This window comes from Alligator mississippiensis, chromosome 5 (assembly GCF_030867095.1).
Source record: "Alligator mississippiensis isolate rAllMis1 chromosome 5, rAllMis1, whole genome shotgun sequence".
Taxonomy (NCBI): domain Eukaryota; kingdom Metazoa; phylum Chordata; order Crocodylia; family Alligatoridae; genus Alligator; species Alligator mississippiensis.
The window spans coordinates 46,258,230-46,273,520 of NC_081828.1; the positions used below are offsets into that span (position 1 = coordinate 46,258,230).

The 15,291-nt window shown below is 45.0% G+C and overlaps 1 protein-coding gene across 3 annotated transcripts in view; it reads left to right on the forward strand.

The window, feature by feature from the left end:
• The first annotated feature begins 224 nt into the window (after window positions 1-224).
• The window catches only part of RXRG (retinoid X receptor gamma), a 139,351-nt gene continuing 124,284 nt past the window's right edge, over window positions 225-15,291 (forward strand). Inside the window, exon 1 of one of the 3 annotated variants that reach the window (XM_014596042.3) lies at window positions 225-305. In XM_014596042.3, the coding sequence (XP_014451528.2) occupies window positions 239-305 (67 nt within the window). In that variant the 5' untranslated portion in view covers window positions 225-238. Of the gene's footprint in view, window positions 306-11,138; window positions 11,223-15,291 lie in introns of those variants that run through there. The other 2 variants (XM_019500316.2, XM_059728312.1) reach the window with 2 other exon arrangements.

Consider the following 15,291-nt stretch of genomic DNA (forward strand, 5'->3'; position numbering starts at 1 on the left):
CATCTGTGCGCATGCGTGCACATACACACACAATGAAACACTGCCCCAGGTCAAGGTCTGAGAGGTGAATTTGTAACTTGGGACAGACTGTTAGGATTTAGGTTATAATGTGCAAACAGGCTGCCCACTCCCTTTTCCACCCATCTCCCTCCCATGCCCCAGCATCCTCTGGGTCAGGAAGACTAGATTCCAAAGTTCCTCTCCCACTTTAGTCAGCTAGGGAGAAAAGGAAGGACACATGCCCGAGATGCAGCCAGGTACCCAGGCTCCCCACTCCATGACAACGGGCTCATTTCCTCACTTCCGTAAGTCATTCCCCCCCCCCCCCCCCCAACCTTTATCAAAATATAAAGCAAAACTTCATTAATGTGTTGCTGTCAAGCAGAGAGCCAAGCCATACCCTATGCCCTGTCTCAGACCCTGATGGAAGAAGTGCTGATGCGACACACAGGCTGAACAGTCCCCTTACATATGGCCATTGCAAACTGCAATTGTTGTCCTTGGTTCTCTGAAACTACATAGCTTTTTACATGTCCTTCTGTAGCATGAAGTATGGATCAAAGTGTTTATGGGGGATATAACTCACAGGATATGAATTTCAGAAAGAAACAAGCAGTTGCAGCCTTATGTTGAACTCTCCAGTAGGTATGGGAGTAATTTATTTGACTTACTACTGAGGATAGGTACAAGAAGTAATGTGTGCATGAGGCAGCATTCAGCAGGGGTGTCTGAAATGCTTGTGTTTAAAAAACCAATAGATAATAGGATGCCATTCTCTAATTTACAAAATATAGTTTGGGGAGTGTCATCCTTTCAAGTTAATAAATGATTGCAACATGGAATGGTCAGGAAACCTCCATCAAGATGAGCTTTTGGATAGAAAATGCAGTTTTTTCAACATGGAGATTTTTGTGGAAAAAAATGTTGATTTCTGCCAAAAATACTGAAGTTTCTATTGGGACAATCAAAGTGAAATCTGTTATGTCAAGTACAGGTGAACAAAATGGAAGGTGGACTTGAACATATAAGAATAACTTGTTTTTTTAAGTGACCCAAAATATTTAATTTTGAATTCTTGGGGGTTATTTAATTGCCTTCTTGGGGTTATATAATTCATCTCCCTATTCTATACTTGCTGGATAACAACGTCCCCATTATGCAATGTGGCTTTCCCTCCTACCAAACTGTGTGGTGCCTCCTGGGGGGTCATATGACTGATTGCATTATGGAGGTGATTGTCTGGCCTGGGAATCAGGACTTCTGGTGAGAATGGGATTGTCAAGCCCCCAAGCTACAATGCCCATGAACCAGCACATCACTATACAAAAATGCAGTTTACTATTGCTCTGATTCAAAATGAAGCATTTCATATCAGGTCAATAACCTGGAAAAAAAAAACTTGGGGAATATGAAAGTGTCCATTTTGATTGACAATATCTGAATAAAACATTCTGACATTTCCAGATCCATTTTTTTAGATTTTCCATTCAACAACAAATATTGAAATTTCCTAACTTTTCATCCCTGTTTAAAAGGAAATGTTAGAATTTCTTGTGAGAGTGAATTTCTAAATTTCTCATCTCTAGTTGCAGTCATGTTACAGATAGGAGTGGTTTGGGTTATAAATGGTTGATCATAAGCACATCAGCAGAGAAGTGGTTATACATGCTTTTAAGGAGCCTACAGAGCGGCTGGACTGTCAGAATAACTATTGACCTAACCACTTATTAAGATGCTTGCAAATCGTTTATAAACACTTAACAAATCATTTAAAAATACCCCTAACTATATGATGTGATCCATCTTGGGTTTGTAAATGTTTCCAAGTGGCAGACCCATCTCATACAAAACAACTGACTTCACTGTTTTATTGTTGAATAACATTCTGTAAATTCATGTCAGTGTCAGGTTTACATTGCCCTCAATGCGTGTGTTACAACCAGGGATCCTGGTTTTCTCTGATTTAAAAAAATTCCCAATTTTCAGTTTAAAAAAAAGTAACCCCAAATCCAGATTTTTCTGTGATTTAAATGAAACACCACTAGTATATAGATACATATATACAGTGGTGTTTCATTTTAATCATGGAAAAATGTGGATTAGGGGTAACTTTTTTAACTGAAAACTGGGGATTTTTTTTAAACAGAGAAAACCAGGATCCCTGGTTACAACTTATACGTTGTGCAAACAGACAACTGTGGCACTCAAGTTATAATAGAATTACTTGGTGGACAATAAACAAGGACCATTTGGGTTCAGATCAGTGCAAAATATTTGGTGATGCAGTGCAAACTGTGCTGCAGCAAAACTGAATACACATCATATGTTAAGCAATGCCGAGGATGGTTGTTCACAGAGGCTAAGACAGACAGATGTGAGCTCTACATATTTTGAGCCTAACTCTGCTACCTTTATCTTGTATTCTAATCTGCATCTGCACAAATTAAGTGAAAACTGAGTTTAATGCTGTAAGTCAGACTCCTTTTGTGATCTGGCCTCTTTAGGTTGAGATGGCATGGCAAAAGTCACTAGATCCTGCCAGGTGGTAACAGCGTTAGTATAGGAAGCCCTTTTGGCGGCATGGACTTAGCATAGCTGGCTGTCTCAAAAGTCCCTAGCACAGTGATCCTCAACCTGGGTGTCATAGCACCCTGGGGAGCCTTGAGATCAATTTTAGGGTGCCACACAATGTTAGCACTGTTAGGTGTGCAAACATGAGTCACAAGATACAGCTAGAGATTTCAACTAGGAATTCATAATGTTGAAATCATTGTGACCTGCTGTGGTCTTTCTGAGTTCTAGAAACAGAATTCCTCTATCATTTTTCTGTCATCAAAAAAGGAATGAAAATAAAGAGCTGGAATTTTTCTGAAAGGTGCCTTGAGTTTAACAAGAGATGCCTCCAGTCTAAAAAGGTTGAGAACCACTACCCTAGCAGCTTCCAGGGCAGGACACATGAAAGAGTTACCAACTCTACCAAGCTGGCTCTGTGGGGCACTAGCCGGCCTGCATAGTTTAGAGCAGTCCTGAAGCTGCTCTGAACTATGAAGAGCATAAGACTAATGTCAAATCAGACTCTGCAAGATGTTCCTTTGTATAATTTCCCCATTTTACATGCATGGGGCACATGTTGGTTGCAGCTAATAATCTGGCTCTGACATTCTAATGGTAGCATTTTGCAGCCATTCTGCACAGATATGAATGGCTACACCAGGTGTAGGGCAGTGGAGAAATATGATCAGTATAGTGTTAACCAGTTGCAGATGTAATCAATGTGCTTTATACAGTAGGATGTTCCTTGACCCAAAGAAAGGGAGAGAAGCAGTGGAGAGGAAATGTGAATTCTAGTTAGAATATTGCTTCTTTGCACATGGGCATATTCAGAGGGCAGAGCAATTCAGTTGGACTGGACATGCTCAGGAGCTGCTTCTGAACCTGTATATGAAGGGTGCATTAAGGGCAATCTGCCTGGCAGGTTTGTTAGGTCAGGTTACCCCAACTAGAGAGCTGAGCCAATCAGAGGGCATGAGGGATGGGAAAGAGGGGTTATAAATATAGCAATTGGAGACAGCCTCTTAGACTAGGTGATTAACTTAGGCAGGGATGAATTTCTGCCTCTGCACAAGCTTGGATTCAGGTGGGTGGTGTTTGTTTTCATGGCTCTTCGTCCAGGGTGCTGTCTCTGTTTCTTTGCAAGTAGTACTGCAGGGAGGGCCTGCTCTCAGGTGGGGTCTGTAGTTGCTACCACATACTGCTACCACAACTGCTAAAAAGCTTTAAGTGTCACAATCTGAGAGATGAATCTGTGCACAAAATGGTCTTTCTGCAATGCTGAGCCCTGAGTTGCTGGAAACATTTATAGTCTGAAATAAATGTTACTCATTAAGGAGGAGTGCTTAACAACTGTGGAGAAGAATCAGCTGGATATGGGTTGAGGAAACTGGTATAGGATTCAGTCGTAGGGAAAAGTGGCTAGTGTTAAAGGAGTTACAAACCTAAGGCTAAGGCTAGTTGTGCCTCTGAGTTGTGATGACAGAAGGAAAGGCCTTTAGCTAGAGATATCTGGGTTAGTGTTAGGGGCAACAAATTGTTCATTCTTTTGGTATGGGTGCAACAAGAAAGCATCCCATTATCAGCAGTGAGCCAAAGTGAGTGTCCAGAAAGAATGTGCAATCTGCTTGGGTTGAGCATTTAGTCACACATCTGGGGCCTTGCAAGGCTGTTTTCATTGAGCTGCAAAATCAGTGAGATCCATCAGGTGCATTCTTAGTGTAATAATTATTTGGGAAGGAATACACAGTCAAGCTTCCTTGAACATAGCTGAAACAAACACCACCTCCCAGGAAGTTTTCTTGTTCATCATGCTCACTTAATCTTTTCCTGGCTTTCACATGTAGCCTGCAATCAATAGCTTATACTCTGGGTTAACAATTGGAGCAATGTAGTCTGTACAGCATAGCTCTGACCTGACATGTGGCTTATTGTCTTTTGCACTCTTGACAGTCTCCCTGGCCACATCCAGACAAGTGTGTCCAGACCCATCTGCAGTGCCACACACTACATATTGGCACCTTGCAGCATGGGGGCATTGTTGACCCTGGGAGATCCCAGGGTCAAAAAAACCTATGCAGAATAAAAGTGGGGCGGTGCATGTGGTGGTAGTGTGCACCACCCAAAACCAGAGTCTGGTCAGCTGGAGCCACCTCCAGCTGCTGACCAGCTCCCAGCTGCAGGAGCACTACAGCTGCAGCTCCCCAAGGCCCCCAGGACCCCAGGTAAGGTTGCTGGCCCCAGCCTCCCCTACCCCACCCAGGGTAACCTGCCACATTCCAGACGGTATCTAGCATGGGTGTTCCAGGGGACAAGTAGCAGTGGCACAAGGTGTGCTGCTGCTACTTATCCTTGGGGAAACAAATAACTGTGCTTGTGTGGACATGGCCCCTGTGTCTTTTTTACTACATCAAGTCCAGTTGCTGGTGTTTGGTACCCACTGGCTTCACTAGGCTCTGATTGTTTTGGGGGTGGAGCAGAGGGAATAGGGGGAAAAGGTAGAGTGGTTAAAGCATCATCCTCCAGCTCCTGAAGTAAGGGAACTGGGATTATTTAATTTTCAGAAGAGAACGCTGAGGGGGATTTAATAGTAGGAGTGTGCGAAGTGGGCCTTATTTGATTTGGATTCAGCCCGAATCAGGAACCATGATCCTATTAATTGATTTGGATCACTGCCCCCAATTTGATTTGGCCAAATCCAAATCTGAAGATTTGATGCTGATTCGGAGAATCAGAGATTCAGACATAGACACAGCTTTAAATGTTTTTTCTACATATCTTGGTACCAGCATGGCTCAAGATCGCTGTAATGCTGGGGTGCATGGAGTGTCCCACAGGAGTGGGGGGGGGCCTCCACATACTGAGCAGCAAACCTGGAAATGGACTGGAAGTACATCCAGTCCACTTCTGGGTCTGCCAGGGAGTGTGTGGGGGAGCCCTCTGGTGTCCCTCTGGCTTGGTGATCATCCATGAGGGGACCCCGGGTGCCTCCCCCCCCAGACCCTGGAGGCACCAGTTGCCAAGCCAGAGGGGCACTAGGAGGCCCGCCTGCACACTTCCCAGAGGACCCAGAAGTGGATCGGAAGTGCTTCTGGTTCACTTCTGGGTCTAATGCTGAGTGCGCTGGGGAGCCCCCCGCACTCCCGTGGGACACTCCATCCACTCCAGCATCACAGCACTCACAAGCCCCTGATACCTAGAGGCATGTAGAAAAAACATTTAAAGGTGTCTATGTCTGAATCGCTGAAGCTTTCCGAATCTCTCCAAATTGATTCAGAAGGTTTCATTTCAATTTGGAGAGATTAAAGGGCTCTATGATTCAATTTGGAGATTTGGCCATCGAATAGGGCCATCAAATCAAATTCTGTCATCGAATCTCCATCGAATCAAATCAGGGACCGAAGCTTCTCATAGCCCTTTAACTAACTGAAGGGTGGTTCCAAAGAGGATGGAGCTGGACTGTTCTCAGAGGTGACAGATGACAGAACAAGGAGCAATGGTCTCAAGTTGCAGCAAGGGAGGTTTAAATTGGATATTAGGAAAAATATTTGGACTATTAGGAAAAACTCTCACTAGGAGGATGGTGAAGAACTGGAATGGGTTACCCAGAGAGATGGAGGAATCTCCATCCTTGGAGATTTTTAAGGCCTGACTTGACAAAGCCCTGGCTGGAATGATTTAGTTGGGGGTGGTCCTGAATTGAGCAGGGGATTGGACTAGATGACCTCCTGAGGTCCCTTCCAACCCTAATTTTCTATGATTTTAAGTATGTATTCAAGCCCTGCTCTGGACTTGCATCAAGAGTTCTCCCCAGTCAGCTGACCTGTAAATTGGTACTTGGTCATTTGGGTTGCAGAGTCAAAGGTAACTGGATGTAATGGCAGCCACATCACTCCCTTAGGTGCTTTTGGCTGCAGAAACTGGTGCATCTTCACCTTACTAGCCCAATGGGCCATTAGCCCTTTGATCATTTTGAGGTTTGAGATTTGCCAGCTGGCAGCCATTAGCAGCTTTTAATATAAATTGTTGACATATGATCTTGGTTTCAGTCACAGGGCTAAATACAACATGGCACTGACACCTGTTACCCATGGATAATGCTTTTTGCACATGTGCAGACTCCGAGGACAGGGCAACTCAGCTGGAAGGGCCCAGAAATATATAGAATAAGGTGTGGCAATTACTGGACATGGTCAGGAGCTGCTTCTGAACCTGTATATGAAGGGTGCATTGAGGGTAATGTGCCTGGCAGGTTAGTTGGGTCAGGTCACCCCACCTGGAGAACTGAGCCAATCAGAGGGCATGAAGAGTCAGAAAGAGGTGATATCCACAGTGATTTGAAAGTGTTCAGTTTTCTTGGAGTTGACTGAAAGCTCTATGCCTGCTGTAGCCAGTTTGCTGTTGCATGCTGTGTTCTTCGGGAAATTCACCCCTTGAATATCTCCGTTGCTATGTGAAACCCAAAGTGTTTTTTTGAAGTTGATCAAGCTTTACGTTGACCAGCTGGTATCACAGGCACAGGTAGGGGGGGCACAGGGGGGCACATGCCCCCCCTGAGATTGGCCCCCGACTCAGCACTGCTCAGGCCAGGGCTTTTTTTTTTTTTTGCTGCGTGGGCCGGCAATGTGTTGCGGGGTGGGGGGGCACTAAGCCACGGCACAGAAGTATAGGAATGGATATGGGGCTTTTGGCCCACCCCCGGGCTCTCCCACAAATTGTGCCCCACCGAGACTCAGGAGGCACCAGTCACCCCTGGCTGGTATCCACCCTAGATGACCCATACTCAATACACCCATTGTCTTTCCTACAAAAGACAAAGCGTCCCTGCTTGGCCCCAGTTGTGGGAGGGCTATAGATTAGTCCCATGGCCTACCCCTAGGAGAATTATGTTTGTTTCTGTAATATGCCTTGGGACTTTTCAGGTCTGGGGAAGAAATGTCCAAAACCTGTAGGTTTCTAATTTCACATAATAACTAAACAAACAGCTGTAAGATAAGATACGCATAAGCAAATCAGATTTAAAGAAAATGGATTAATCATACATCAAATTAATGAAAACAGTTTGATAACTCAAAAACTAAATAAAGCTTCCTTTCCAAATTCTAGCAGGTAGGTAGGTAGGTAGCAGCCAGTCCTTTCCACCTTCACCAACACTCCCTCCACAATGCCAGGTCACAGGAAATGCTTTGGTGTAAGTCACAAGGATATATCCAGTCTCTGACATTGTTACAAATAAAACCACAAGACCCTGAAGAGTAAAACCTCAGTTTTGGATTGGCCAGAATATGATGATCTCTGATAAAAGATACTCTGCATCTGCAAACTTCATTATTAGTGGCCTCGTGCTGAGGTAGGACACTCAAGGATTTGATGCTACGTCACTGGTAGAGGATTGTTAACTATTTTATGCTATGAGTACTCGAGTCCCTTCCGTACACTATAATTAGGGTAGGTTGAATGCAAATGGAAAATGTAAGATTCATTGAAATTTAGTCTTCTTCTAGTTCAGATGTCAAACATTTCACCATATGTTTTTTTCTTGCAGCTTGGGTATTGGGAAGAACAATTCAGATCCCTTTGGTACGCCTGAGGCTGGGGAGGTGGGCCCAATCCAGCATGTGCATGGCTGAGGCTGGGACTGGGGCAGTGGCAGCAAGCCCAATGCAGTGAGCATGGAGTCATAGTCAGGTGAACTACTCAGTTGTGCTATCATGGGGGTGGGGTGTCAGACTCATCCTGCTCCCTAGGCCAGATCAGGATGCAGTAGCAGTGGTGGGGAGAGTGACAGTGGCAGCAAGGGTAATGCAGCCATCTCTCACCCCCACTCCCCACCACCAATATATGTCACCAACAGATTTCAGCAGCAGGCCCTGCTTCTGCTTGCCTACCTCCAAATTCCTGGCCCTGCGGGCCACATGACAGTACTCTGTGGGCCATAAATTTGACAGCCCTGTGTTGGCATATTTACCTGGCAAAATATCTAGCTCAGCTTGCAAAGCATCTATTCAAATAGGATGACTTTCTCACACCTAACTTGGCAGCCAGAATGGGGGCGGGTCCCCGAAGTAGGCTAGGGCTTGGGAGATCTATCTCTTTTTCCTAGCTATGATATAGACTTCATACATGACCATGGACAAGTGGCTTGCAGTTATGTCTATATGGAAATTACAGAAGTGATTGCAGTGTATCATAGGAATATCTGAGTTGATTTTAAGTGCACTAGCACAGGTTACAGTCGGGCTGCAGTAATGTGTGGTTCAGCATGGTCTAATTTACCTTGCAAAGGAAAGGCCTTGGACTTCTGCAGGCCCTATGATCTCACTTTAGTTCAATCAGACAAGTGAGAATTCCAGAGACTGTTCTAAGCCATTATGTTATCTTTTATGTGTAGATAAGCTTGTGTTAAGCTTATCGAAGGGGAAGGATGATTTGTATAATAGGCTGAACTAGGACTGAGAAGATCAGAGGCCAGTTCCCAGCTTTGCTACAGACAACTTTGATGTGACCTTGGACAAGTCATTTAATCTCTGTGCCTAAGTTCCTGTGTGCAATATGAGGATAGTGCTTCCTTTGTCTCTTCCATTTAGATGGTAAGTTTATCAGGGGAAGGGCTGTCTCTTATTATTATGTATGTGTACAATGCCCGGCACAGTGGTGCTACTATGGTTCGATAGTAATAATACCATAAATAATATTGATGATCATGTTGTGGTTTGTGGGGGCAAATCTTGGACCAGATCCCCAGCCCTTCTTGTCAGAGGCTCTGTCTTATTCATTGTGGAATGTAGCAAACAGTAGGGAAAGTTATTTGGAGCATAACCTGAGCAGACAGCACCCTGGAACCATCCTTGTCCACTTACAGGTTAATCCATTCCACACTGTCTCTGTCAATAAAGGTTTCATCCTTCCATCTTGACTTTTACCAGGTGACCTTTTACCACCATTTCAGGTTCTGCCTGCTCTTTCCTTTGACAGCTGTGACGATTCATTCTGAACAGAGCAACTGATACTGGTTTAGGGGAGATGGTGGAGCTCACTGAAGCTGTGTTTCTGGGCCACCATAAAAGGGAGAGAAGAAAATAATTTCCCCGTTTTCTTTGTGCATGATAGATGGCTAGAAATTGCCAGACCTTGGTCACAGTTCAGCCCTCTACAGTCTGATACCTGCATGCAGCAAAAGAACACACACTTGATTAGCCATGTCTCTCTGTAAAGAGGTTGGGCTAGGGGCAGAAGTTACACATAAACCAGTTTAAGTGATCAGAAATTGCTTTAAACCTGTCACAGAACAGAAGTTCAATGCACATAAACCAGTTTAAAATGGCTGAAACTAGTTTAAGATAAACCTGGTTGAATGTAGTATCAGATTTAACTGATTTAGGTCAAACTGGTTTATGAAACTTCTGTCCCAGCCCCCTTCCTGGTTCAAGTTAAATTAGTCCCCCAGCATCCCAGCATACTTTGCAGCCAGGCTGTGCTGTCTGCTCCAGAGAGCAGGGCTGGCCCTGTACCCTCTGCTCCTTAGCCAGAGCAGTGAACGCTGACTCATTGCCCTCCCATGCATACCCCAGCTGGGGCCAGGGATGGGGGCTAAACTCTCCTTCCCCTGAGTATGGAGCTGCCCTGCCCTGCCCTGCTAATCTTACTGCTGGGTGTGACTGTGGACTACAAATTCCAAAACCACCTGGAAGCAGGAAGAGGAAGTGATGAGCAACCCTGCAGAGTCCTGCTGCTGTGACTGTGGACTGCAAATCCCGGAGACCTTGGGGGCAGCAGGAAGAAAAAGCGAATACACAGCTGAGCTGTGTGTAATACTCACTTCAGAGAATGAACTATTCTTGCTTAAGCTTTCATGAATTCAGTGTCACTGCCTTTTTACCCACCCACCCTTTCCTCAATCTGGCAGCCTCCCACCCTGCCCAAGCAGAGCACAGGCTGAGGCCTGGCCATGCCCCCTTCACTTCAGCAGGGTGGGGGTGGGGAGAAAGCCTTGGAGGGCTTTTCTCTTTTCGCCCCTTCCCTTTTGCAGTGGTTGGCAGGCATGCTCTAGTACCCTCTGGCTTCTGACTTAAGCCACTGCCGGCATGTGGCTTCATTTCCTGAATCCTGAAATGAGGATTCAGTTGGTGAGAGAATTTGCATAAGGAGCAGCAAGAGGATTTAAAAATTTTAATTGTTTTTTCCTTTTACATGAGAAATTTGGGTCTTTTTTTCTCATAAGGGCTCTCTCATGATTGAAAAGCCAGTGGAATTGTGGCACCTCCAGGGTCAAAGAGAACAGTTTCTGAGTAATTTAGAGGGGCTGGATTTTTAGAGGAATCATAAAACTCCCTGTTCACATCACTGATTAATGGACGTTATGAAGAAAGGACACTGTGGCGGAGCACCTTTGTGGGTGCTCGCCACCTGAGGGCTTGCACAGGCTCTGAGGGGAGCCTGCTTTGGAGGATCAGCAGGGGAAACCTCCCCCAGGAACTACTTTAAGGGGGAAGGTGTGTGGCAGGGCATTGTGGGTGCCTGCCACTTTAAGAGCGGGGCCAAGCTGCCAGCAGGTGCTTGATTGCAGTGGCCATTTTAGATCTCTGGCCGCCTATATAAACAGGGCAGTTCGCTGCTGGCAGGGCAGGTAGTAATGTTGCCTGGCTGCAAGGCTCTATGCAATATCCCAGGAGGTAAGAGCAAGAGCTAAAGTGGGTGGTCAGGAGGCTCCTGGTCCTGGGCATGACCTAAAACTGCATCCTGCCAGGAGTGGGTGGCCTGGTGAGGCTCTCAGTGGTGCTGGGGCCCCCAGGAAATGCCAGGCCAGTTACCACCCTGGTGAGAGGCTGGTAGGGGTGCCTTAAACCCAGCCCTCACCTCCCAATGGGCTAGTTGTCATTGGAGGTAGTTGGGGCCAGGCATGGTTGTGGCCACCTGAGCCCTGTGGGGTGGAGGACCCTGAGGAAAGGCAGTTGGGGCCAGGCATGGCTATGGCTACCTGAGCCCACTGGGGAGGGAAGCCTTGTGGCCCCAGTGAAGGGAGTGGAGATGAGGAGCCCTGGTTGGGGAGGGGAGGGAGGAACCAGAGGGCTGGGAGCCCAGCATGTTGGAATGTACAGAGTTGCCCCAGAAGGAGCTGGGGTAAGCTTAGACCCGGTCGGGTAATTGGCTGGCCTCTACCCTGGTGAGGGTTGCAGGAGAGGCCCAAAAGATGGTATGTCTGCCACCCAAGGTATGAGCTAGTGAAGCCTATGGCCTAAGGGGCCTACTCCAAGAGGCTGCAAGGCAGCATAAGTTGTTGATGTGTGCAAGAGGCCCTGTGAGAGGGGGTGGAGTGTGTAACTCCTTAGTGAGAGGAGGGCAGTACAAATGTGAGTGTCTGAGGCCTGACAACAAGGCCCAAGCTTGGGCCTGGCTGTAGCCTGGGAGCATTGTCATCTGGATGCTATCTGTGAGACTTGGGCTGCAGTGTAGGAGAGGAATGGAGCTGCAGATAGTGCCCCCTGGCATCAGGGCAAGAATGGGCAGCCTCCCACCTCTTAATTCATATCTTAATTAACTAATAATAAGGTGAGTCAGGTGGGTGGTGTGCCCAAATGCAGGTGGGGAAACTAGCACTGTGGCTAGTTGGGGAGCCCCACTTTGCCACAGACACCTTGCTAAAAGATTTAAGTGTGAACAGCCACTGTTCATACTAGCTTCCCAAAACTTCCAGGAGAACCAATAAAGACTTGGCCTGTCTAATATTTTGAGGATCAAACAAGCAGATATTTTTAATAACCCTCCCCACTCCTTAGTTGCCTCTATCCATCATAAAGAATCAAAAAGAATATAAACCTGATATTTAAAAAAAAACAAACAAAAAAGCCTACAGTCTATTTAAAATAGTATCTCTAATACCAGTGAAATCCTGTCTTTCTAGATACCAAGTGTAATCCTAAATTGCCAAATCAATTAATTTTTGGGACATGGAAAACTAAGTTTTATCACTTGAGTATTGTTTACTGACCTTGTGTGATGCAACACAAATTACCTGTGTCTAGATTTGCTGCCAGTGTTAATTGGAGTTAGCTTATTTTACTGAGCCTTTTCTCCAGTATATTTATCTAACAACACCACCTCTCTCTCTAGAGGTGCTCTGGTTTGGAACTGCTACCTGATTTCTGTACGATTGACTTGTCTTATGGAAATACACTGATGTTGCTTTCAAGTAGTATTGAAACAAATAAGTAAGCGTTTTGATTCTGTCTCTCGCAAATGGTAAAGCGTATTCCCATCCCTACACAGCTAGAAATTCCTCCCAGCTTAATCTAGCCCTTTCAGCTCTCAGCAAGCTTTTGTATGGGAACAAGGAAAACATTTTTTTTTTTTTTTTTTTTCTCTCTTACAGTGTATGCACTTTGTGGTTGGTCAGTACAGTGACCCACTTCCAGGCCTGCCCCTTTACAGCCCATTGCTCTTGGCAACAGCACCTGTGCTGCTGAGCAGACATTGGGTGTCTTAGACCAGGTTTTGTTCCCAGCTAAGCTCATTGCTTTAAATAAGAGCCACTGAGCTGGGCACGCTCTGGTCTTGGAGGACTATGTGGTTAGATAGCAGGGGAAAGTTTATGTATGTGTAAGTAAATAGCCGGGAGTGAATGTGTAGGGGAAGAAAACTGCAGTAAGAGCATTATGGTTTAGTTTGCTTTTCATACTTTAAGGAGTCACTGTGGGTCTCTGACAAAACTCACACGTGCTGCTGTTGTTTTTGTTGCTGTGCTGGTCTACTCTAGGCAGTGTGTGAGAAGCAAGGCTTACTGATATGATCAAACAAATCTGGCTTTTAACACTGCTCAAAAGCATGAGGCTGAGTTTGGCTGTCACTTTTTTGGGTGCAACCCCACTGCTTTCAGCAAGGGAGGATTTAAGCTACAGTATTTAACTAAAACACATTGGAAACAACTGTTTTCTCCCTGGCAAACTGCAGCAGTAGGCTACAAACAGACATTGCATTTGTCCCAGGAGAACCATTTCATCCCAAGACAAAGTGAAATAATTCAGACATCCAGTACAAAACCTAAAAAGGTTTTCAAGATAAGAAGTGCTAAGAGTGTGTCCTAGGATACTGCAAAGTAAGTATGAATGGTTGGCTTGGGATTGTATCATTGAACCAATGGCAGAAAAAACAGCAGTGCGTTAAACTGCTCATGAAACCCTGATTGGAAGGACTATATGTGTACATGCCAATCCCAGCATTTTTCTGTTCTGGAACAAACAACGTCTGTTTCTAGATGTACAGGGGTGGCAAAGGCCCCTTAACTGGCCCAGAGGGGAGGTGTCAGGCTGACCTTGAAATGCTGGGGAAGGACAAGGCTAGAGCACATAAGGGTATAAAAACAAGGCCATCAACAGGAAGCAGGGAAACTGCTCTGATTAATTAGAAACAATAAGGCAGTAAATTTGAGAGTCTAAATATAAGCTTCAGATGTGTGTTCAGGAAAGCTCAGAGCAGTAAGAAACAGTTCAGTGCAACAGTACTGCGTTTCTCTTTTCATAGAGATTTTATCTCTAAATAATGAAGAATCCCAGAGGCTGCAAATTACAGAGTACAGAGGTGTCTGGTGGTTTTGTGCCAATGAACAACTCTTTCAGGAGAAGTGTTGGCTATTGAAGGACAGAATCCAGCCCCTTTGTGCTGCCTGAGTGATGTAAAAGTGTCACTGAGCGTGGCCCAGTGTGTAGTGGCTTATGAAGGGTTTCTACATAGTATTCCAAAATAGCTGTCAGAGGGGATGTATGTTTCTGCTTTTCTCAAAGTAGGTGACCAAGTGTGATATTTCAGAGATGGTTTTTATGCCCTTTGAATTTTTGATGCAGGTTTTGTTTGGTTTCACTTCATGCTTGGGGTTTGTTTGTTTGTTTTTTGTTTTTGTTTTTCTTGAACAGGAAATCTTTGAAATTGGATTCTGGCTGCAATTTATCTTTGGTTAGGCCTATTTTTCCTAACCGCTCTGAAATGTTGTCTTATTATCTGTATAAAATTAGCAAAGACAAGTATCCAAAATAGAACCAACATAACTGGCTTTTTAATATTGAATTTAGGAGCACTTTTGGCCATTGTTCAAGTTACAGGCAAAATTTTGTGCTGTTAATACAAACCAAGTTGATGGGGAAGGATGATTATGGGTACAAGACGCCTATTTGATGGGAAGTGGTTTGGATGCATCCAAACCTGATTGTTGGGGCTGCATGCTCATAAAACCCTAGGAGTGATGCTTTTCTTTCAGATTTCTTCTAATAACAGAAGAGATCATGTGTTGTTGGTGATGGATCACATAATTTCCAACAGCATCTCTACTCCTTCCACTCTCTCCATGACCTGCCCCTCAATTCCATTTTAGGACACTAAGAAACCAGTACACAAACATGGTTGAAAAGCAGCAGATGGCACACCTAACATAAGTCATGGAAGTAAGGAAACAAAAGCAGATACATACCCTTTACTGTGCCTATATGCACACACCTCACTGTTTCCATAATTGGCAAATACCACAGGCCACGCATTGCAACCTTACCCCATCTGTTTTGGGAAGGCACTCTTCTTTTACTCGGTCACCATCCAATCCCACAGACCACTTTAACCCTATTACTTCTAGCATAATCATCTACTTCTCCAGACTCCTATTTTGGGTGAAGAATGGTATGATAAAGAAGTAGATCCAGAAAGACAAAAGGATGGGGACAGTATTGAAGCTGTGGAAAATATATATAGTGCCTCCAT